At 40.0% G+C, this 25,094-nt stretch overlaps 1 protein-coding gene across 2 annotated transcripts in view; it reads left to right on the forward strand.

The window, feature by feature from the left end:
• Nucleotides 1-25,094, forward strand: part of LOC138039212 (hemicentin-1-like) — a 78,267-nt gene that overhangs the window by 16,402 nt on the left and 36,771 nt on the right. The window contains exons 11-25 of one of the 2 annotated variants that reach the window (XM_068885411.1): nt 109-432; nt 2,986-3,288; nt 4,427-4,777; nt 10,835-10,962; nt 11,617-11,824; nt 15,043-15,345; nt 15,822-16,166; nt 17,679-18,011; nt 18,589-18,897; nt 20,226-20,537; nt 21,369-21,698; nt 21,919-22,248; nt 22,887-23,216; nt 24,028-24,357; nt 24,482-24,802. In XM_068885411.1, coding sequence (XP_068741512.1) covers nt 109-432; nt 2,986-3,288; nt 4,427-4,777; nt 10,835-10,962; nt 11,617-11,824; nt 15,043-15,345; nt 15,822-16,166; nt 17,679-18,011; nt 18,589-18,897; nt 20,226-20,537; nt 21,369-21,698; nt 21,919-22,248; nt 22,887-23,216; nt 24,028-24,357; nt 24,482-24,802 — 4,557 coding nt within the window. The remainder of the gene's footprint in view (nt 1-108; nt 433-2,985; nt 3,289-4,426; nt 4,778-10,834; nt 10,963-11,616; nt 11,825-15,042; nt 15,346-15,821; nt 16,167-17,678; nt 18,012-18,588; nt 18,898-20,225; nt 20,538-21,368; nt 21,699-21,918; nt 22,249-22,886; nt 23,217-24,027; nt 24,358-24,481; nt 24,803-25,094) is intronic. The other variant, XM_068885412.1, reaches the window with a different exon arrangement.

Genomic DNA, 25,094 nt, shown 5'->3' on the forward strand with positions numbered 1-25,094 from the left:
ACCACTTGATTTCACGGAAATATCGACCCTACACCTTGCTTTATTGTCTTCAATGTTAAAGCACGTATGTCAAGGCTTACACACTAACCGAAGAGTATTTCTTCACAGATGCTACATTTCCAAGGATTGATGGCGCATCTGATTCCATAGAGCGCGCCACTGACTTGCAGCCCATCTCCATCCAAATTGGAACCAGTGTTACTTTGCTGCCAAGTGTTCGCTTGGAAGTAAAGTGCCCGGCGTGGGCCATTCCTGACCCGTCCATAGTTTGGTTCAGACAAGGAAAACAAATCACCCCTTCTGAAAGGTTCTTGGTTCAAAACGATACCCTGATCATTCAAGCCACGCAGCTCAGTGACAGCGGTGCAATCACTTGCTCAGCCAGAAATACTATGGGAAAGGTTACGGTCTCTTCCACATTGAAAATCATAGGTGAGTCTTAATTAACTCTTTGTATACTGAAAATTTTTGAGCGCAATTTTTGATGCAATTAGAATATGCTGTCCATATGTCTACCACCAAATCGTCCGGGAACCCTTCTCAAATGCAAAGTAAATTAACTGAAGTCTTTCGAAGGACTTTCGAGAGATTTTGTTCTAGTAAACTGATTCGATATTGAAGCCCTTATGAAATTATTTAAAGCAAATCACAGGCGGCCCAGACTCGGCGGGTAGAATATTATAAGGATTTGTATGGAAATCTCGATAACAAACTGAAAAAGATATTTACCCGCTAAAGTTCTTAATAAAAAAGCCGTATTTTGTAGTCTTGGCGAATTTCTCACTTTTTTTGTGGTTATGTGCCTGATTGAATGCGATTTAAAGGGGCTAGGTCACGCAATTTTAAGCAATTTCAGCACTGATCGAATGGTCATAGAATTAACTAAAATATCAAAATAACTGTTCAAAACTATAGAAGAACTCTAACAAAACACAGGGAAGCCAAGAAGGGACATGGATGGACAAAACTGGAGAGGATTGAAATGGATTGAATTTGGGTAAATTTGAAAAACGTCGGCCCACCTTTTTTCAAACTTATATCATTCTATATCAAAATGTCATTTACAAAGCTGGAAAATCATTCTCAGTTGTTATGTAGCCGTGATTTTGCAAATGAAAGACTCTTGCTCTGCCAATTTCACGTTTAGAGCTCATAATTAACAAATTTACCTAAAATAGCGTGACCTAGCCCCTTTAAGCGACTTCTCAAATTCCCGGGTTGTCACTCGTACCTAAATAAAGGAAAGGCTGGAAACTTATTTCTAGCTTACCTCACATCTCGCCGATAAAATCACACTTCTCCGGCATCAGTCACGCTCAAACTCCGGAGATGGCCACACGGATAAATTTACTTCTCCTTGACCAAGTTTCAAGGTCCAGCGAGCGTCCATTGCTTAGAAACAATATTCAAATTTTCAAAATCCTTCGAGGCTCGCTTCCAACGAATTTTAACACGGCTGGTCAACCGTTCACTTGAGCCTCGATACGGTGAGAGCAAATAAGTGACGGTTGGCCAGCAATGTCAAAATGTGAGCGTGACTAATGCCGGAGAAGTGTGATTTTATCGGCGAGATGTGAGTTAAGCTAGAAATTAGTTGCCAGCCTTTTCTTTATTTAGGTACGAGTGACAACCCGGGAATTTGAGAAGTCGCTTAAATCGCATTCAATCAGTCAAATAACCACACAAAAACCGAGAAAGTCACCACGACAACAAAGTACAGCTTTTTTATTGAGAACTTTAGCGGGCAAATATCTTTTTCAGTTTGTTATCGAGATTTCCATTCAAATCCTTACAATTTTTTTACCCTCCGAGTCTCGGCCACCTGTGAACAAATTAGCGCAAACCAGGAAATACCCTCCGTTTGCTGTCAAGGCGACAGAACTCTGCATTCGTGCGAGCAAAACTCCGTCTCTATGTAGTGCCTGTTGTAAAAACACTTAACGGTTGGTCGTTAGCCTTGCTGTACTTTCGAATTCTGTCAAGTCAAGCAGTTTGATCTCTTTTTTTTTCGTTTTTCTTCGCAAAATGAAATGAATGCAGTTATTTTCAGTTTTCTGTTCATGTTTCTAGAGCAGTTCCCTTCTTTTTTGTGCTTTCCACATTTGACCAACTCCCTACTTCAGTGGCTTCATAGCTCATTTGGTTAGAACGTCGCACCGGTATCGTGAGGTCACGGGTTCAAACCCCGTTGAAGTCTTGAATTTTTCAGGCTTCTCTAAGCAATTGCTTAAATTGCGTTCGTAACTGTAACGATCATAGCTTCACTGGGTTTCATATCCGCAGTTCGATATACGATTCATTTCATATATCATTTCGTTCAGTAAAAGAGATGGCGCTTAGGATTAAATCGCCAATTTCCTGTAAATAAATTTCTAGTTTCCAAAGAAACTGCAGTGCTGCGTCGGTGGAAGAGTGAAACAGGAAAATTTGGTTTTATCACGTGGGGTTGATAAAGGTCGAATTACCACCGTGAAAGATTTGGAAAGCTGATGTTTCGAGCGTTAGCCCTTCGTCAAAGCGAATGGCAACAACGTAGGGCCAACGTTCGAAACGTCAGCTTTCCAAATCGTTCACGGTGGTAATTCAACCTTTATCAAAACGTTTGATAAAACCAGATTTTCAAATTTCCCGTAGCTGCGTAACTATCCTCTGGTTGTTTTTATACCGTGGGCATAGTTAATCGAGGGACTGGTTATTAAACCTTAAAACCTTCAAAAGCGAGAACAATGTAGTTGCAATCGATGTTGAATTGACCGTGACAGTGCACAATCTTTTGTTTTCGCTTCGCACAGGTTAGGAAATAACTTCGGAATAATTTTTAAAATCGAAAGATTTGATTGGTTATCTTCTCGAAAAAAGGTGTGTTTTGAGCGCCGTCAAGGACAAAATACAGACAGAAACATGAAACAACCATCTCCCTGAATAAACTATGCCGGGTGCAAGTTTACAACTTACAAAAATCATGATGATTTATCGCTTTTTAAGAGCCCATTCAGCCCAGAATCACGGAGACTGGCAATGACTTGAGGGTGGAAACTATGAGAAGACTGTCTGAACACGTTGGAGGCAATATATTGTGTAGAATTGGGGTTTATCTGGAACTGACATGTACTGCGCAAGGAACGCCAACCCCGGAAATAGTGTGGTTGCGAGGAAACACAACACGCATGGGTTCAGGATCTAAACTGACTCTTGGAATTCTCAAGGAGGAGAATTCTGGAGATTACACTTGTGTCGCAAGTAACTTGGGTGGAGAAGACAGAAAAACAACCAAACTGAATGTTATATGTACGTATTATACACAGCTCTATAACTTCACAAATAACCGAATTCATTTTCAATTGCAGGTATGTTGTATGATCGCACTAAGTGTTGCAAGGCTAAAATTTTTATAATTATTCAAGCGTCCAGGCTTTATTAAAATTTGATTTTCCACTCCCGCACATTGGATGTTGTTATTTAACATTTCATATCCAACGCGCGGCTATGGACTAATTTTCAAAGAATCAATTTTTTTACGGTTTCTGGCTTATACAGACACTGCGGATCATAACCCAGGGGTCAGGATCTGAGTTAGATTTCGAATGCTTCTTACCAGTTTTTCCTTATAATTTTAGAACGGCTGCTGCCAGATATTTTCCATGCCTGATCCATGATTTTGCGTTTAGCTCAAGCAATCTTGATTGCAACCAGCCAGTGGCAGTTGCATGTAGAAAATGTAGTAAATATGTTGAGCAAGAGCCGATACGACGAATATTTGATTATTTAGAAATGTACATGTACTACATTTCGGCTGGCCCAACCAGCCTTCTTATAATAATAATAATAATAATAATAATAATAATAATAATAATAATAATAACAATAACAATAACAATAACAATAACAACAATAACAATTATTATTATTATTATTATTATTATTATTATTATTATTATTATTTGTTTGTTTACCCACGGAACAACTTAAGAGCGCTCGGGAGCTCGTTCAACATGTGTCCGTGCATTCCAGGTGGAATTGGAATTTGGCATGTTGGCAAGTTGGTAAGGTACAATGAGAGTTTGCAGTACATTACTAAATGTTCACATCTACGTTGTATTGGCTCGTGCACAAAACAGTTACTTTTTCAACTTGTAATTACGCCGATCAGATTAAACCAGTTGATCAAACGAACGTACACCGGCAGGGTTATTGTCCAGGGTTGCTTGGTTAAAAACTCTTTAAAAAGAAGTAATTCAAATTTCTTCTAACCAGAGTAGCATCGAACTATGTCTGAGGCCATAAATTGTTTGAATTAAAAAAAAACGTTGACACTCAACTCAACCAGTATCCCAGGTAGGAAAAACAGTGGAAGGCAGATATAAGCTTTTCATATTTACATGACGTTGGTAGCTTAATTTATAAAAGTGTTGATTTTTCTTAACAGCGAGCATTGTCCCGGTTATACAATCAAGCAGTGAGGTGATAGAATATTTAGAAGAGGGAAGATCTTTGGTGGCTACCATAGGAACGCGGCTGAGAGTGATACGAGGAGCGCAGATCGAACTTATCTGCCCTGTGTCTGGCTTTCCAACTCCTAACGTTGATTGGGTTAAAGGAAATGAACTTGTGGATCAACGTTTTGAAAGACAAGGCCTTTTCATTGTTCCATACAATGGTACAAGCAGCACACTCCTTATAAGAGGATCAGATCAATTTCCGAAAGATGTGGTGTTCGGCTGTAATGCTTACAATGTCGGTGGATCCGTTTCTTCTTTCTCTTACGTGACGTTTTATGGTGCGTAACGTCCTAGTTGTGTTAATTAATAATGATAATAATAATAATAATAATAATAATAATAATAATAATAATAATAATAATAATGATGAAGCTGATGATAGAATTAGCAATCTGAGGCTGAGTAGGATATGAAGAATTCTGCAGGTCGAGGAGGGTGTTATCCACCAAGGCCGAAGGCCGAGGTGGATAAAATCCTGCTAGATCTGCAGAATTCTTCATATTCTATGAAAGCCGAATTCAATAATTGCTTCATTATTCATTCAAAATATTTTCTTCGCTCAAACTTCTAAACCTACTCGCAGCCATTTTTCTGCTCAACAAAAATAACACAATCTCGTCCCCAGCTTTTTTCGGTCAACGGTTCAATAATTTGCAGCGGGCTGCACTTTTGACGTCATTTTGACGTCATCGGTTCAATAATTTGCAGCGGGCTGCCCTTTTGACGTCATTGATTCAATATGACGAAGTTTCTTTCCAAATTTGGTGAACAGCAGCTGGTTATGGTGAATTTATGCGTGTGGTTTTTAACCAATCAGAAACGGGGAAATATTTTGAATGAATAATAATGTGATATATTTCATCGTAATCTATTTTCAATAATATCATACCTGGGCGTAAAATGGCATCCAAAAAAAATATTAATAATAATGATGAGGGACAATTGCTTAAATCATCCAGTTAAGTGCGAGGATAAATGGTCCATTTCGTCTACAGTTCGCACTTCAAAGATATACATTTCTTTCACTGATAATGATGATAATAAGTAAGAAAGAGGGGAAGATAAACCATTTGTTGTTCATAGATGACTTGAAACTGTTCGGCAAAACTGAGAAGGAAATGAATTCCTTTTTTCAAACCGTGCGTGTCGTCAGTAGTGACGTTGGTATGGAGCTTGGAATATAAAAGTGCGATGTGATGGGGATGAAACGAGGCAACTGGTAAAATCGGAGGTAATGAAATGACTGATGGACAAATGTTCGTATTGGAGATGAAAATATGGTTAGAAATACTTAGGTTTGTTGGAGGGTGATGACATCGTGCCTAAGTCAATTAAGGTCAGTATGTTGGCAAAACCAGTGTCTCCCTTAGGACTGTAAAGATGCTCTTATTGTGACAATATGTATAAGAAAAAAGGAGACCGAACCTATTGTGGAAACCCCCGAGGAATCTCTCTGCTTTCCATTGCTGGCAAAGTTTTGGCCAAAATCATTTTAAACATTGAAAAGACCATCTCAGAAGAAGTCCTTCCTGAAAGTCAGTGCGGATTCCGAGGAAGCAGATCAGCCACAGACATAATATTTAGCCTGAGACAGCTCCAGGAAAAAGCCGGTTGAGCAGCACAAAGCCCTCTATTTGGTATTCATTCGATTTTTCAAAGGACAGGGAGACCCTTTGGAAAGTGTTGGAAACATATGGATCCCCAGACAGACGATCAACTTCATCAGACGGAATGATGGGAAAAGTGGCAATCGGAGGGGATATCAGTAAGGCATTTGACATCAAGCACGGTGTGAACCAAGGATGTGTCCTGGCTCCGACACTTTTCACACTTTATTTCGCTGCAGTCCTGGAAACCGTGGGAAGAAACTTGACCAGAGATGTGTACAGCAGGACCAGAACAGACGAAAAGCTGTTCAACATCACTCGGCTAAAGGCATGCACCAAAAACCGAGAAGGGTGACTGTGTTCGGGAGCTTCTGTATGCAAATAATTCAGCATTGGTTGCCCTTGACCCAGAAGATATAAAAGAAATTGTTGACTGTTTCTCTGGAGCCGCAGCTGCCAAGACATAACTGCTCTACCAGCCCCCACCCGATGAGAGGACTGCTGAAGACACTCAGCCGGGCATACTGGAGTGGCGCTGAAAACCACTGAATCCTTTGCCTACCTTGGCAGTACAGTAACTGCTACAAACTCATCAGACCTGAAGGTGGACCGAAGGATCCAAGCAGTCACAAAAGCCTATGGTGCTCTGCACGAGCGTCTCTGGTCACGCCATGACATCCGGCTCTCAAAGAAGATCAAAGTCTATAATGTTACTGTCCTCTCATGTTTGCTGTACTCTGTTGAATGTATGACCCACTACCGGAAACACCTCAGAAAGCTCACCAGGATCCAGACTCGACATCTTCGACAACTGCTGCATATGGAGTGGCAGGATAAAGTGTCAGAAGTAGAAGGTCTGAAGCGAGCTGGTACCGTGGAAGTCGTCATGACAGTCGCTCCGTTACGATGGGCTGGATACGTGCGGAAGATGCCAAATGAACGCATACCCAAATTGCTGCTCTATGGAGAGCTGCAACAGGGAAAAAGGAAACCTAGGGGACAAAAACTGAGATTCAAGGATGTATTTAATCCACTCCACTAATCTTCAGGTGGCGTTTGAAAAAACGCCACCTGAAGATGAGTGAAGTGGACGTTCCCCACTTGGAGGAACGGGCCCTAGATCGACATAAATGGCGAACTGTTGTGCACAACTCGCGTACCAGAGTGGAAGAGGGCAGACGAAGTGACTACGAAAAGGTACACATAAGTTGACCCTGTGTTCCGGACCACGATATCTTTCCTTGGGACAGCTGTGGACGCCGCTTCCGCTCAAAGGCGGGCCAAATGGCCCACAAACGAGCCTGCCGAATATAGCTGCCAAATGTAGCTAACTACTCACATCTGCAAGTCACCATCGATATATAGATGGACTACCGATTATGTATGAGGAAGGAATTCACTAGGAGAGTAAAGAAAGTTATTGTTCGAAACTGTAGGGTGGTGATGTTGTTAAAGCTGTCAAATGCTGGGCAGTATCACTCCTTCCTTACAGTGGTGGGGTTGTAAGGGGGGCAAAGAATGAGTTTGCCAACTTGAATCACAAAATTAGGAAGCTCCTGACATGGCGCTCTATACCATAGAGACAATGTGAGCCGTTTGTATTTACCCAGATGAGAAGGAGGACGTGGATTGCTTAGTGTTGAGGATGCCATCAGTACTGAAGAAAGAAATACTGATGTCTATGTAAAAAAAAGTCCAAGTCTTTCAATCAGTGCCAGGAACGTCTCTTGGAGGTTGCATGGAACAGAAACGTTGACGAGGTTGAACCACCAAAGGAATGTAAAGACGGGGAAATCAAAAAGGAAAGAATCGAGGACTGAAGTGAAGAGGCGTTACAAGGACAGTTTAAGAGACAGACTGAGGGGCTGTCTAGCGAGTCTTGGACGGAGGGGCTCTTCTTTGCTGCTCCAAACCAGTTATTAGGAACAAAGAGCATAAACACATGAGAAATGAAATGATGGTAGAACCAACTGGGAACTCGGAAAAATCCGAGCCCCAGATGGGATTCGAACCCACGACCCTCCGTGATCTAGTCGCTCACATTCGCTCAAGGAGCATAAAGGCCAAGATAGAGAAGCAGATTATGTCACCAAAATGTACAATGTGTGGAAGCCGTGATTAAACTCTGCAGCATATCTTGTGCAGTTTTTCCATGCTCCCCCAAGTAGAGTATAAAAAGAGGCATGGCAGGCTCTGTCGGGTTTTTCGCTGCTTAAGGTAACTGATGACATCTTGAAAACCCTTGATTCAATGAATGAAGTGGTTCTAGTACTACTTGATTTGTCGGCAGCATTTGATACGCTTGTCCACACTCTTCTTAGAGAAAGATTACAATCATACGTTAACTTTACTGGCACTGCTCTGCAATGGTTTTCATCATATTTTAATGGTCACTCTCAGAGAGTAATTATTGGGAATAGTGTATCGTCGCCAAAGTGTCTTAAATATGGTGTCCCGCAAGGATCCATACTCGGGCCCTTACTGTTTACACTTTATATCGCACCTCCGGAAGTGATATATATGCTTGCGATCTTAAGTGCATGTTCTATGCCGATGATGATCAAGCATATATAGCTCTTAACCCGAACCATCCAGGTGACGCACTTGACACCCTTCGGCGATGCGTTGAACACATTTTTTAGTGGAATACCATGTACATGCTCAAGATCAATCGATAGGTATTACACTTTACATCGCGGTTTACGAAACAACTATCTTTTGGAGAAAGCCTTACATTTGCAGGGACTACGATTGATATTACTGAGAAAACTAGAAATTTAGGTGTTATTATGGATAACAATTTGTCATTTAATAGTCATATTAATGAAATTTGTAGGAAAGCTACTCTCGCCATACGATCAATATGGGACGCACTGATTCGGAATAGGGACCTTTAGATGGTAGGACGAGGGCGAGCATGAGTACGAGTTTTAACTGGCAGTTTTTAGCGAAAATACTTAGAAAATTTATAACCCGTACGATTAATCTTACTCTTGGTTTCTTGGTTAGCAGTATAGGTTGCTCAGTTATTCTTATTACTGTTACCTGGGCCTTGTTGCTGATCGAAAAATGCCAAAACTGCTACCGTGTTGTTCACTTGCTTTGACATGACGACATTTTTGCAAAACCTCGAACTACGCTAGTTTTCGCTCGCTCACTGTTGTTCTATGAGAAAATTTTGTACTCGCAGTCGTTCTCGTCCTAGAATCTAAAGCTCTCTAATATCTCTCGTATGACGGTCTTAAAATGTTAGTGAATTCTTTCGTAATTTCTCGACTAGATTATTGCAATAGTCTCCTGTACGGTATTCCAAATTATCAAATAGAGAAGCTCCAACGTATTTAACACTGCAACGCGACCATTAACGGGTGTAAAAAGATCAGATCATGTAGCGCCTTTATTAAATACTTTACATGGACTCCCAGTTGAGAAGAGAATTGAATTCAAGATCCTTCGTATAACTTGCATGGACAGTCAGCAAACTATTTGATGCCTCTTTGATTGACGAGTACCATCCGTCAAGAATTTTAAGATTATCGTCACCCTTACTACTCCATCTTCAAATTATTAGAACTGTCAGTTATGGTGGCAGAGCTTTTTCGTTCGCAGCACCAAAACTATGGTGCCTTGAAGCCATGGTACCTCTTTGCCTGAGAACATTAAGAAAGCGAAGACTGTAAACTGTCTTAAAACTAAACTTAAAGTGTATCTTTTTACAGCGTCCTTTTATCTTTGTAATTTGTTATTTTGGTTTTGATTCGATAGGGCGTTTATTTGGTGATAAAATAATTGTAAGGCGCATTGAGCTGCGCCATGCAAGAACGCTTGTAGTAGTAGGAGTAGTAGATTGATTGTAATGACAAACGGTATAGCATGTCCAAGGGCTGTGGAGGAAAAAAGGGACGTTAAACTGCTGTGGGATTTTAACATCAAGCAGATCGAGACATTCATTACCAGTGACCTGATATTACATGTAATTCGGAAGAAGAAGGCACTGGGTATAACAGTGATATACAGAAAGGAACAGAAAAGCATAAGAAGTATCAAAGTATCTGGCAAGAGAAAGATTGAGAAATTATGGAAATCAAAGACGACAGTTGTACCAGTGGTAGTTGGGGCTTTGAGTTCGGCGTCAGAAAAACTGACAAGCAACTTGGAGTGGTTGGGGATTCCAGACAGGAGAACAATGCTAAACTACTTTCTCCTTGTATCGCCGGTAGTCTGTGGAAGTCTGAGGTAGTCTCCTCTCAGGTGGAGAATGGACTTGAAACATTTTTCCCCCAGTGTTTCATTGGAATAATAATAACGATGATGATGATGATGATGATGATGATGTTGATGATGATGTTCATGACAATGAGTGGTAGGAGGGTAAAAAATTGGACAGCTCCGTTCTGAATTTTTTGTTTTAATTTTTTTGCATCACAAGCTTTAGGACTTCTACGAACTTAAACCTCTGCGGATCTTTATTCAGAAGCAGTTTCAAACGATACGGAGAAGAAAAATTTCGATTGCGGTACTTCTTTTATTAACGCCAAACCCTTTTGACATAAAACTTACGGTTTTATGTCAAAACATTTAGAACATTTAGGTTAAATGTGATTTTTGTTTGGCCTATATTTGCGTTGCCTCCCGGGAATTTATTTCAAACTGGAAACGCTGCAAACTGGATGACTTTGAAACATTAGCCTATTCTTTAAACACAAAGTGCTCTCTGTTTTCTTGTAGATCATATTCCACCCGTAGTCATGTCCACCTGGAGAACGGGTTCAGTTGGTGTCAAAGAGTCACTTTTGTCCCGAGAACCAGTTAAAGTTACCATTGGCGACAATGTGCGGATTTTCACGAAAACAAAGGTAAGTAAGAAAGTAAAGTAAGTTATGAATGCACCGAATCACCAATGCAAAATGTCCAGACTTTCGTTGTCTTCGGGCTATTGCATGTCATCAAGCAGTCTAACGGTGTATACCCGTCTTTGAACCCATTTGTTAGAAATACGCTAGATTAGATATTAAATGACAATTGTAACCCCTGTATGATTTTGTGAGTATTAAGTTCGCTGAAGATGTTTACTTTATTTTAATATATTTATAGTTTATTAAGGTCTTTTTTTTTATTTCGTTTATGGTTTAAGTGCTTTTTTTCAGTGTCCCCAATTAGATCACGTTCACTGATTGACGCCCTTAGCTATAGCAGCTTGGTCTCAAAAAGTAAGGGAAGTGGGTGAGCAAATTTTGTTAAATTGCCAGTTGAGCAAGAAAAAGTTGGCAGGTTCCATTTGGATTGCAGACGTTTCGCCTTTAAAAAATATTTCTTGCAAAACGTCTTCATGCCATTGGAAACTTTCTGAGTTAATACTGGGACAGTCGAGCCTAAGTGACGTAGGATGCCCTCAAACAAAGAATTCCAGATCCCAGTTGGATGTCTGCAAGATGGCTTTAAATGTATTCCTACACCCGTTTATCTAATGGTATCGGTTTACTAACCATTGAAACGCAATGTTTTTACAGCTCACGATTGAGTGCCCGGTGAAGGCCATACCCTTGGCCACAGTGACATGGACCTTCGGCATGGGATCCTTACCACGTAAACACCAAACAAACGGTACCAATTTGGTGCTTAGTGATAAATCTGATACTTCGGATTCGGGACGTTATCAATGTATTGCCAGGAACCCTTTGGGACGAGATTCCTCTTGGAGTGATGTTACATTTTTAGGTGAGTATAATTCTCTTTAAGTGCCACTGTGACCACAAAAAAAACAATTATCATTCTTCTATGTTAACTAAGCACTAAGCGACCAAAGTTTCAAGCCTTGATTTAAAAAAGACACCTGTCTGTTTTAATTGGAGTTTTCCTATTTAATGGTCCGCCATTACTAACTTTGAGATCTTGAGAGAGCTGGATCGAGGATAAAATAACGTCAAAGGCTCACTGTTTAAGAAAGCAATGCTGCAGAATTAATAAGCAGCCCGGGCGTTTTGGGCTTTCAGACATTTAAACTCACGTTTTGCATATATTACCAGCTGCATTCACACGCTGAAATTTTAAGCTAGTGAGCCTTTGAGGTCACTTTTTCCCTGGATCCAACCCTGTCAGGTCCGATCGGTCAGTGGCGGACCATGCATGAAATCCAAAACTTACACTCAAAATAAACGGCCTTTCGAGAAAAGTCAAAGCTCAAATTTTTGCAGGTCAGAAGTCTGAAAACGATAAATGTTAACCGCGGTAAATGAATGAAAAGATTACTCGGGCATTCTCGGCGACATTCGGAAAAAATACGATTGAAGTCAAATCCATGATCTACCGATTACTACTTCGGATTTGAGCAGGCTTCGGCAATCAGGACAGCAACATGAGCCTAGTTTAACAGCCTAACTCCCAGAAATCTCCTATAACTCATTGGTGGAGCTGTCAAAAGGACTTGGTATTTTTTCCGATTATCTTCGAGTAATCGTTGATATATACATCTGTTCAATTATAATACAGCTTAATTAAATTCACTGAGACTCTGTATTGTTTTCTGTTATTATTTATGGCAAGGATGAAAGTGGATTGCATTTTGAAAAAAGAAAAGCTATTCTTTTAATTTCCCAACTTTAACATTGCCGATTGGACTTCTCAAGCTAGCCTAGTGGGTAACTTTCTATGCTTGAAGGCAAAGCAAAATAGCATGACTGGCTCTGGATTGTTGACAAATAAATCTCCCTAAAACTCCCTAAAACGGCGTTTATCCTTCCAAACTTAAGCTTGCTCAAGTAATCCCAATATATAAAAGTGCTGACGAATCAGATCCATCTAATTATAGACCAATGTCATTGCTTTCTGTTTTTAACCTAACTGTATTTTTGAAAAAACTGATGATGTATTACCGTCTTAAATCTTGTCTTGAGCAACACAATATCCTTCATGATTCACAATATGGTTTTCGCGAAAAAAGATCCACTGAACATGCTCTTTTGGACATAATTAATGAAATTGAAACTAACATGGGTGGAGAATTGTACTCATGCTGGATTTTTACAGACCTACGAAAAGGCCTTGATACGGTAGATCACCGAATATTACAAAGTAAAAAATGCATCATTATGGAGTACGAGGAGTAATAAATGACTGGTTGTGTTCATATTTACTGGGCCGTCATCAAAACAACACAAATTGGTGCTAAAAATACTTCAAAAAGGGAAACAATTTTGTCAGGAGTCCCTCAGGGCCGGGGTCGGTACTGGGACCTCTGCTTTTTTTTAATTACCACGATATATCGAATAGTGCTGACCAACCGAAGTTCCATCTTTTTTGCTGATGACGCTCATATGCTATTTGCTGACAGATATATTAAGTCACTTGAAACCATAGTTAGTGCTGAACTTTCTAATGTTTATGACTGGTTAACTGCCAATAAGGTATCTTTGAAAATCAAGAAATCTAACTTTGTTATATTCCGACCTAGATAAAAGAAACTAAATTACGAAATAAACTTCTCAAACTCATTAATAATTCATAAGCCAAAAAAAAAAGAAATCACTACCGTGAAGGAAGTTTGGATATGTGGTCTTAATTAGCCAACTTTGATCCCAAATATCTCTTAAAATACTGATTCCTTTGAGAAGCAATTGTTGGTTTTCACTCACGTGATCAACAGCCATGTTTTTCAACGAAAACAAAAAAAGACGTTAGCATAATAATAGCTTTCAATTCCCGGAGGATCGGATTGCGACACCAACATGGCCGCCATTTCATTGTTTGGGGACACCAACATGGCGGCCGTGACGTCATGTGAAATCCAAGAATATCAAACACTCGAAAAAGTGTTTCATCAGATATCCAATCACCTCGAAATCGGTTAAAAAACTCGGCCTTCGGCCTCGTTTTTCAACTCGCTTTTCGGTGTTTTGATATCCGATGAAACACTCCTTCTCGTGTTTGATATATTACTTGAAAGTCAGACCAACATTTTCCTTACAGAACGTAAAAATTATGTTAAATATCTAGGTGTGTTTATTGATTAAAATCTCTCATGGAAATATCATATTGTCACTTAGCTTCAAAAATAAGTAAGACAATTGGCATTATTGCTAGATTAAGACATTTCGTACCCCTAGCTACTTTACATGGCATATACATCTCACTTATCCAGCCTTATCTACTGTATGGCATAGTCGCTTGGGGCCGAGCCACCAAGACTCATAGAAACAAAATTCGTATTCTCCAAAAACGTGCCCTCCGCCTGATGTACTTTGGAAACTACAAATCTCATACTATACCCTACTTTCTTTCTTCTCGTCTTCTTTCTCTCGATTTTCTGTACTTGCTGTTGTGATGCATGTTGACATGTCTAACAACTTATCGCCTTCTAATATTGCTAATTTATTTATATCTAAAGCAAGCATTCATTCATATAAAAAAGGTTATCTTCAAGAGGTGACTATTTTGTGAAACCCCCAAGACTTGACACACAAATTAAATCCTCTTCAAGAAATGGTGTAAAAATTCGGAATAGTTTACCTCGTGAAATCCGCCATCTTTCCAAAAACAATTTTATTGCCTATATTGATTTATCTGTCTTAATAACAAAAATATCTTAGTACTTTGGCTTTTCATATTTGCACTTTGTATTGATTTGATTTAGATGATATTTACTTAGTTGACTGTATACTAGTTATTTGTATTCCTATTCGTTCTATAATGTATTGTTTGTAAAACACAACTGAATACCGTAGCTTTCTCTTCTCCTTCTCTCTTTTATACACGTGGAACCACTGCTTGCCTCGACTAGCTTCTGCTAACTGCGAGCAGTGCATATTGAACATGTATTGTACAATAATAAAATTCTACAATAAACAATCCTAAACAATTCTACAGTAAACTCCCCTGGCGTGCCCTCTTTAATTTGGTTTTAAAACAATCCTGTTGGATTCTTGATTATTTCTTAACAGAGCCCACGATGCCAAGTATCACGAAGGGTGACTCCTCGGTGAAGATGCTAACGACAGTCGAATATACGGCCACCATTGGCTCTGATATAACTACCATTGTTGGCAGCAACATTACATTTGTGTGCGTCTCTTATGGTCGTCCCAGTCCTAGCGTGTCTTGGCTAAAAGATGACGAGCCTTTAAACTCCACCGGCACCCTTTTCACAATGTATGCATTTGATACAAACGCAACAGGGAATTATTCTTGTGTGGCTGAAAATTTGGCGGGGTTAACCGTCGCCAAATCGGCGGTGAAAATTTACGGTGAGCGCGCGCATTTAGACTTTCATTGTTATATTCTTGTTACAGAGAAACAGTTCTACTAAATGTTAGCTGACATCGCTCTGAATCTTAGATGGAACCATACACTAGTCTTAGTCCAATCACAGTTCAATTTAGAGAGCTTGGGCAATCGTTTATTAGCGGAACCACACATGCCCAAAGCAGCATTCAATAACTTGACGAAGAAAGGTTGTCCAGGGGACAGTTCTTAACATTCTAGTTGACTGATGCATCCGATGTGTATCTAAAGCTTTTGTATATAACTCGATGACCGGAAGGTTGTGGCGTCAGAAACCATTTGTCTTTCTTTTGATATTAATGTGATCGAAAGCCAATCACTTCGCATTGATGATATATAAGCGAACGTATCAGTATCTATGACTTTGAGCTCACTCGGGGTGCACACCTAACTGAAGTTGTCTTCCAAATACGATAAGAGAATTTTCTTTACTTTTCAGATCGTTCAATACAATCAGCCACCGTGCCACGAATCATTACTTCTCGAACAAACCAAGCACCCACAGATAACCGAAGATTAATTGAACAAACCGTTGGTGGAAATGTGACCATTGTAGAAGGCAGGGACCTCCTTTTGAGGTGCCCAGCAGAAGGCTCACCTCTTCCAACGATCAGCTGGCTTTTCAATGGGAACCCTGTGGAGATTAGTGATACTTTTCTAGTTGACGATGTCACAGGAGACCTAAAAATCATCGAGATGATTCCGGAGGAAGCTGGGATATACACGTGCATTGCTAGAAACATTGCTGGAGAAACAAGAGAGGTTTCATATTCTACTGTTGTCGGTATGTTACAGTTCTTTGGTGCCCATTGAAGGGATCTTTGCTCTTCCGACAATGTAAAAAAATCAGTTTTTATTTAGACACTGCGAGTAGCACAGATACATCTATAAATACTACTAAACCGAAATGCATTTAGTGACTTCTATTGTCAGGCAAATTTTACTAGATTTTTTTTTTTACTCTCAGTAGTGCAAAAGAGCGAATGAGAAACCATTTTGACAAACCATTGTGGTTTTGGAAGTAAAATGGCGACAACGTGCGAATGATTTATTGCCTACCCTATTTTTCGTTTTCTTTCGTTCTTATATCAATTTACTTTCTTCTTTTAATCATCGATCAGTGTGCGAGATTGTTCTATCTTTCTGAATTTTCCATCTTAACTAGCATGTTAGGAATAGTGCAAATAAATTGCTTAATTGCAACCACGTGATCACTCGCCATCAACTAATAATGATGGTTGAGTTAAGTCGAAGTCTAAGGGCTGATTTACACGGTACAATTTTGTCGCGGCTTACGACAGGCCCACGACATGATTTACGATTGTTGTGTACGTCACAAAAAATGTCGTAGCATTTTAAAACATGTTTTCAAACGCTGCGACAATCGTAAGTCATGTCGTAGACCTGTCGTGAGCTTGTCGCATGCGACAAAATCGTATCGTGTAAATCGGCCCTAACAGCGTTTTAACTTCATAGGTCCGACCGTTTTGCGAGAAGTCGGGAGACTTCAGCCGTACATTAGGCGTCAGATACATTTCCTAGTCAAATACCAACGCCACCTACCCTGATATCGTTCTTGTACACCAAACATACCTTATTACATGAAATTTTCCCGACACTTTAATTTCGCGAATTTCGCGTTTTTTTTTTTTTTTTTTTTGGAAACGCGAAATTAAAGTGACGCGAACAATAAGTATCGCGAACATAACATGAAGCGAAAATTAAGTGAATAACTATACATCAATAATAGCTAGTAATGAAGAAACGACCAGTTTATTAACATTAAAAAGTTGACAAAATCACGTTTTTATCTATCCTGAGGCAATTGCAACTCTTCATACCAAGACATTTACAATCTAGGATAGAGGCGAAATAATTCGAGTCTTAATCAATGTACTTTTCATTTCTTGGTTTTTACCTGAATGACTCATGATTTTTAAAAGCGATTTTGCACATTCCCTGGATTGGAAGTAGTTAATTCATGCATTCATTTTGATAAGCTTTCCTCAGTGTCGTGGTCAGTCATGATTCCCGAGTTTTTAAAACAAAAATTCGTGATTCTTAAAAGATTTTAAACTATGATTCATGATTTCGCTTCCATCCCGAAATTTACACAAACGACCAGAGACATCTATTTTTAACGGTCTTTACCTCGCTAAATAACATGTCCATATTGATAATCGATTGCGCAAATCATTGTTTGATGGATGTAACTGTAAATTCTTTCATCATTTGTTCGTCCGCAAGTGAATTGTTGGATAAGGTGGAAGGTAAATCTTTGTGGTTCTTTCAACAGAGCCAACATTTCCAGTCATTGATTACTCAAACGCCTCCATTGAAGTGTTTGATCCAGCTCGCAAGGTTCTCAAAGTCAAAATAGGAAGCAATGTAACCACACTCACGGGCACACCTGTCGACATCACGTGTAACGCCTCTGGTTTTCCTGTGCCAAAGATCAGCTGGATAAAAGGTTTCACTGCGATTACAGGATCCGATTCACAAAGCCTGATAGTAAGCGTGGCAAAGATAAATTTGCTGAGGGCCTCAAGGTCTGACTCTGGCTTGTACAAGTGCACTGCGTCCAGCCAAGGCGGACGAATATCTGCTGAGTCAAACATTACCTTCGTAGGTAAGAAAAAGGAAAAAGAAATTCAACTTCCACAAAAAGTTCGAATCACAGTACAAGAAACAAAGAGTATATTTTGCTGGAAACCTTTAATTCTTGTTACCTATGATTGCCGCTTAATGGCACGAGGTCATGTTTATTTATACTGATTCAATGCGTTCAGAATTTGTACCACATTTTGATCTTCCAAGAACACATTCGAACCCAATTTTGCTAAGGGTTCATTTTCAATAAACAATTACATAATCGCTTATATATGAATCAGGTACGGTTTCCTTTCTGAAAAAAGGGAGTCTTGTCCTTAAGACGTTGAAGTCTTAAAATACATTTATTCTTTTTCTTTGGAAGTATCTTTTCATTTGGTGATTAATTAGCAGTTGATATCACTTGATATTATCATAATTTTTATTTATTTATTTACCTCGCCACAGGGAGAAAGAAACCAAAATAACACAATAAAATAAAAAATAACGTACTTGGCAGGGTCACCATAGCAGCTAAGGCCAATTTCTGCGGGCCCATGATTTCTTGTCTACGTCATTGATGTATCTACAATTTTGTCACTCGATTCATATTGCAGAACCTGTCATGCCAAGAATTTTGTACTCAACAAGAGAACAAAAGATCCTTCAGCACGTATCAATGAACATTACAATCGGGGAAAAGTTAACAGTTCTCGACAAGAGTAACGTGACCATAGTGTGTAAGGCCGAAGGAATACCCTCCCCCACACTGTCTTGGAGCAAAGATGGCTTCAGATTGCCGGAGAATTTACAGACCAGTGTTTTACATCTTACATGGGTCACTCTGGAAGATGCCGGCCGGTATATTTGTACAGTAGAGAACTATTTAGGTTCTGATAGTCAGTCAGTGGATCTTTCTGTGACAGGCGAGTACATCTTAAAATAGTGTAAGGTAAACCTAAGGAAACGTCTCGTAGTAGTCAGTATTTATGGGAAATATAAGGGAATTTTATGAACCTCCAGGACATATTCTGTATTCCACTTTCTCCAGATGCCAATACGTCGCCCTTAATGCTACAATTTTAATTTTAAATTCCCTTCCCTGGCAGAGATAAAATAGCTGCGACAGAGGGAGGTTTGAGGCCTAGATTTTAAACAGTTTGTCGAACAAATGGAAACAAGAAACTGGTTCTTCCTCTCCGAACATTAAACATTTTAAAGGTTTTTTTTTTAATTTGCTGTTACTCCTAATGGTCGGGTCAAAAGTCTAGCCCTCAAAGTGAAAGGAAGACAACGGCCGCACCTTTTGCTTTCGACAGGTATCGTTTGAATGAGACACGAGTGTACCCTGCGAGTAGTTGGTTTCTCCTATGCTTCCCGAGAGACAAACCACTGCGATCAACGGTTAGTTTCTTTGAGTGAACCGCCGTCCAGCGCCAAGGATGAATAAATTAAAATTGAACCGGTAAAACGAGTTAATAAACCTGTTTTGGCGCTTGCGAGTGCGTTCAGCTACGTAACTGCTGCGTTTGGGCGAGCCTGCTATGTAGAAATAAGACGAAGTGATGTCAAGTACATCACGTGGATTGTGACGTACTTCGCACATGCTCGATGAAAAAGCAACAGTTGCTCGCAGTGGTTTCTCTCTCGGGAAGCGTAGGAGAAACCAACTGCTCCCAGGGTGGGTTTCTTGAGGGACAGGTCCCCCCAGTTCTGTCCTCCGTAACTTAAACGTCCGCATCTATTTTCCCTAACAACCATGGATCTAGCTTTCAAAAACAAAGCACTGAGGAGCACTGTCCCTTTCATTGATGCCGGGTACGAAGCTGATGCATAAGTGACATGACAATTTCATTTCGATAGTGAAAAGGAAAGGAACTTTATTTAAGTGTCTAGTCGTTCTAGCGCTGGAGCACTAATTGGGGACACTTTTAAACTGAAGTTAACAATTAACACAAATCAAGCCAAATGTTGGTTTTTGTGGAGAGGGGAAACGGGAGTACCCGGGGAAAACCTCTCGGTTCAGAGTAGAGAACCAACAAACTCAACCCACATATGACGCCGAGTCTGGGAAACGAACCCGGGGCACATTGGTGGGAGGCGAGTGCTCTCACCACTGCGCCATCCCTGCACCCCTGATATCACACCAAATTCTGTAGATAGGTCTGACCGTTAAGTTATCCAGTATAACATCCGTATACTCACGGGCTGCGGTAACATTCTCCCATCTAATAAGGTTTTCGTTTCTTTACAGTCGGAAAGAAGCCTATGATAAAGACGCTAAACCAAGATTTTGTTGTGAATGATAAAATTACTGCCATTACTCTTGATGTTGGTAGCAATCTAACATTGGTGAAAGGTTCCTCAGTAAATGTCACCTGTGAAGTGGAAGGTGTGCCTGACTCTGAAATTACTTGGCTAAAAAATGGAAACCAAGTGCTAAATAATTCGAACAAGACCTTCTTGTATGTCGCAAATCCTGACGCAACAAATTTGGAAAGTGTCTCCTGCAGAGCTGACAGCGTTTTAGGATTCGATGCAAAGACGAGCCAGTTTACCATACTTGGTTAGTAACACGTCCTTTTCATCCTTTTTAAATACTTTAGGGGCGGAAATAACAATAAATGACAAGTTCTGTCAGAAAACAGACACAAGCTTATCTTAGTCACTACAGGTCTAATTTAAACGTTTGATTCAATTACTATTTTAACAAAATTTGGGATGACGATTCTTTCTTCGAAGAGTACAAAGACGATTTCGGTGGCTCTAACATAGATTTCAAGATCATTTGTTTGTAGTATCTTAACATAATTTTTAACTCACCCAAGATTTTAGTTTAGAAGCAGTTGTTTACTATGAGACAGGGAATTTTTCTCAAGTTTGCGCTAGAAACGTGTCAGGTTTTTATCAATTGTTGGCTCATCACACTCAGTAGCCGAGTACTCAAAGAAGATTCCTGCAACCCATTTTCCACACAGCGATACATTATAAAAGTGGCAAAATCAGATAAAAGGACAACTTCTTCTCAGTATGTATCTTTATGCTGTTTTCTTCATTTTCATCTCGGAAGAACACTGTCTCCGGGGTAATGCACGAAATAGATAGGACTTCATTGGCAATATTTCGGACAACTTCATGAACGTAAAGTCATCATACCCATAAGCTATTAGAAGCCACCGAAATAGCAGGTTTCTTGCGTTACTACTGTGTCCACAACTGCGCCGATCATTCACTCCATACGCACTGGTTAAATATAAGAAATGTCAAATGTTCCCTGACGATACGAACCTGAGTGGTTATTTTAGACTTTATACTGAGACCTTGGTGCATTTTACGATTACTGAACTTTCAAATTCTCTTCCTATAATACCTTTGTATTGTGCTTTTTATCTACCAGAGCCGTCAATGCCTCTCGTGAAAACATCTAGTGTTTCAAAGACAACAGAAGCCCAAGACAGAAGTCCTATAAGATTGAATATTGGTGATAACGTAACAGCCCTAACCAACACAAGCATAACTATTAAGTGTCCAATAAGCGGCGTACCAACACCGACTGTCACGTGGACAAGAGATGGCCAGAAAATCTCCAGTGAGGGCAGATACAAAGTTCAAGATGATAGCTCATTGCTGATCAATGGTGCTAAGATGGAAGACAATGCTCGATACACTTGCATTGCAGAAAATGTTGCTGGGAAAGACAGCGCGTCGAGCACAATTCAAGTTTTAGGTTAGTAATACCGCGGCCGTTGCATTTTATTTCATAGGTGTATAACGTGAATGATTCATGTATACTAAACAAAGCTGATCTGCTAAAAAACTAACCAAAAAGTAAAGACGAACAGACACAAATGCGGCGGAGTTTGTGAGCGTTTGACCGAGGAAATTTGAAAACAAATTATTTCGTAAATTTTGAGCTCGTACAAACCCCGTATTATATATATTTTCAGAACCTACAAAGCCTCGGGTTAAAGTCTCTGAAAGTGGCCGAGATCTTCCTGTTGGGGACGGAAGTCCAGTGACGATGAACATTGGTGATAATGTCACAGCAGCTTCAAACACAAGCATCACCATCAGATGTCCAGTTAGTGGAGTACCAACACCAACTGTTACCTGGACCAAAGATGGAAGAACGGTGGTTGAAAGTGAGAACCTTTACATCAGAAATCAAACTGTGTTGGTAATTCATAGAGCTGAAGTTGAAGACAGTGCAAAGTACTCCTGTATTACAGAAAACAAGTTTGGAAGAGAAATCATATCCTCGATAATGACGATAAAAGGTTAGTGTTTATCTTTGATCACATTTTAAGGCCGAGGAAAGAGTTACGGTCTTGAACTTAACCGATGCGATCAAACTGCGATGATGAACAGGAAAATTGTCTTAGTGTCAAAGTAACGAATTTCAAAAGTCTCAGCCGTCTCCTACGTTTGTTGCTGCTGTAGTGAGTGGCTAAGCAAAAGCATTTTGGGATTTTTATGCAGTAAAAAAATGATACTTGTAACTTTTAGTGTTCAATGAATTTGGGTCAATTTCCACAGTCAAGTTGCCTTGCTTGGATTCCCGGCTCCGCTTTTGCCCCTGTGGATATTGTGGGCAGCCAGTACTCTATTTAATTTGAAATAATTTTCCTACTTTCTTTGTAAATATTTATGTAATAAGAATAGGTCGTTGTTGTTGTTGCATGTTGTTGTTGTCGCTTTAAAATCCCAATTTGTTACTTTTCTGAGTCAAATATTCCAGCATGAAGCAACCCTGGGAAAAAATTAGGGATTCCCAAGATAAAAGGGAATAGTGGACGACTGCCGTCTTCTCAAGCCAATTTCAGTCTACAACATCTGAATTTAAGACAACGTTATTGTCCTGATGTAACGGTGTAATGTCTTTTGTTGACTGTCCAAACACCTTTCATTCTTGCAGGTCAGTCTAAGCCGACAGTAAAGATTCGTGATAAGCCGACCACTGTAGACGCTAAAGACAGAAGCCCATTAACATTGAAAATTGGCGATAATGTGACAGCACTTACCAATACAAGCATTACCATTCAGTGTCCAACCAGGGGCATACCAACACCAATTATCACATGGACAAGAAATGGCCAACAAATCTCCAGTGGGGACAGGTTCAAAGTTCTGGATGATGGTTCATTGCTGATAAGTGAAGTTAATGAAGAGGACAGTGCTGTTTACAGTTGCAAAGCAGACAGTGTTGCTGGGGAAGACAGAGCCTCAACAGTGGTACAGGTTAAAGGTTGGTATTTTGATTATTTTTCAAGCGTGACCTGACAAATTTTAAGATGAATATATTTATAGTGGAAGAACTCCCCTGTGATAAGGATAAATTCGTTTAAAAAAATATTTGGCTGGTACTTTTTTATGGAAAATTCTTCGTCAGCCCTTCTGTAAAAAACAGTGAAACGTGATTGTGTAGGGACCAATAACAGAAAACTTCAAAACACCTACGAGGGAACCTCAAAAGAAAAAGACTAATAAAATACGGTTTCTGTTTTTTGGTTACGTGTTCTCACATCTGATCGGCTTTTTGCCGAATGCGTTCCTTCAATATTTCAGGGTGTTCATGAATTTTGACATTAATTTGTTAGCAAGTTACCAGTGTACTAGGATAAAAGAGCGAGGTTACCCCGATAACTTTATTTCGAGAGGGAGACGCAATTAACTTTTTTCTAACCTAAGAGGACACGGGAGAACAGAGGACTGACGACGACGCCGGGAATTCCATACCCTACTCTTTGCGAATAGTGTTTGGGTTCTTTTAAGTCCCACAGGATTGTGAACATTGAAGGTTCCGGCGCGAGACGGGGCCTACAGTTTATCGTCCTTATTACGAGAAGAACTTAGAGAGCCTAACCATTTCCAGATGTTATTGTACAAAGTCAACACTTTCTACTCAGATATTTCAAGACCCTGAGTGTTGGTCCGGCGGGAGTTTTTGTTCCCGCGACCTCTCGTACAGTAGTCTGGTACTCAACCACCTGAGCTAGCCAATCGGTTATATTCTCTTCCTTCGCCCTCTGTTAATGTTTCACTAATATCTTTCTTAGAGCCCGCGAAACCAGTAATCGATATTCCTGCGTCTGGAAAAGATATTCCCCTTGGTGATGGACGTCCTGTGGCAATTACCATTGGCGATAATGTGACAGCAGCTTCAAACACCAGTATCACCATTACATGCCCAGTCAGTGGAGTACCAACACCGTCTGTTACCTGGAGAAAAGATGGCACTGACGTCGTTAAGGGAGAGAAGTACTTCATGAATGAGAACAACTCTTTGGTTATTAGGGGAGCTGAGCCACAGGATAGCGCCAATTACTCTTGTGTAATTCAAAGTGCTTTTGGAACGGAGGAATCGTTTTCTCGTGTTATCATAAAAGGTAGTTGCTTCTGTATGTGAGTTATAAAGACGGGGTTTCGTTTTAAAAAAATTAGAACGAAGGAAGTATAGTTGCTTAGTGTTGTTGTTGTTGTTCATTGATTAATATTTTCCCAATTCCACAGAGCCAATTGCTCCTCAAATATTCTCTTTACGTGGGGACTTTACTTCCTTTGACCAAAACCCAGTTAATATCACCATTGGGCAGAAGCTATTGACGCTAATTGACACCAAGCTTGTAATCAACTGTCCTGTCAAAGGGATTCCAATTCCAAAGGTCACGTGGACGAAAGGCAACGAGACGCTTCCATCAGATGGTCGAATGACGGTGAAAAATGGAAATCTTGTCATAGTCGAATTGCAGACATCAGATAGTGGAAAATATACTTGCTCTTCAGAAAACTCTGTTGGCAAGGCAGCAGCATCTTCGAACGTGACTGTTGCAGGTAAGCAATTGCTTTAGCTAACATCCTGCTTTCCACAAGGGTAAATATGGAACACCTCAGCACTACAACATGTGTACCTTAACCAGATTTCTTCAGTCGTAGCCAAAATTGTTAAGGCAGTTTATTGAATGTTGGGTCAAAGTGCAGATAGACGTTCGCAGCAGGCAGTACAAACTTTAGGGTAAGGATGCATGAAATCCTATGGCTCTTATGATTGGCTCGGAAAACAATGGACAAACGTAATCAGTGAACCCTGATTCTCAGTAGAGTCCGACTCAATCAAATAAGAGGT

This window comes from Montipora capricornis, chromosome 2, assembly GCF_036669925.1.
Source record: "Montipora capricornis isolate CH-2021 chromosome 2, ASM3666992v2, whole genome shotgun sequence".
Taxonomy (NCBI): domain Eukaryota; kingdom Metazoa; phylum Cnidaria; class Anthozoa; order Scleractinia; family Acroporidae; genus Montipora; species Montipora capricornis.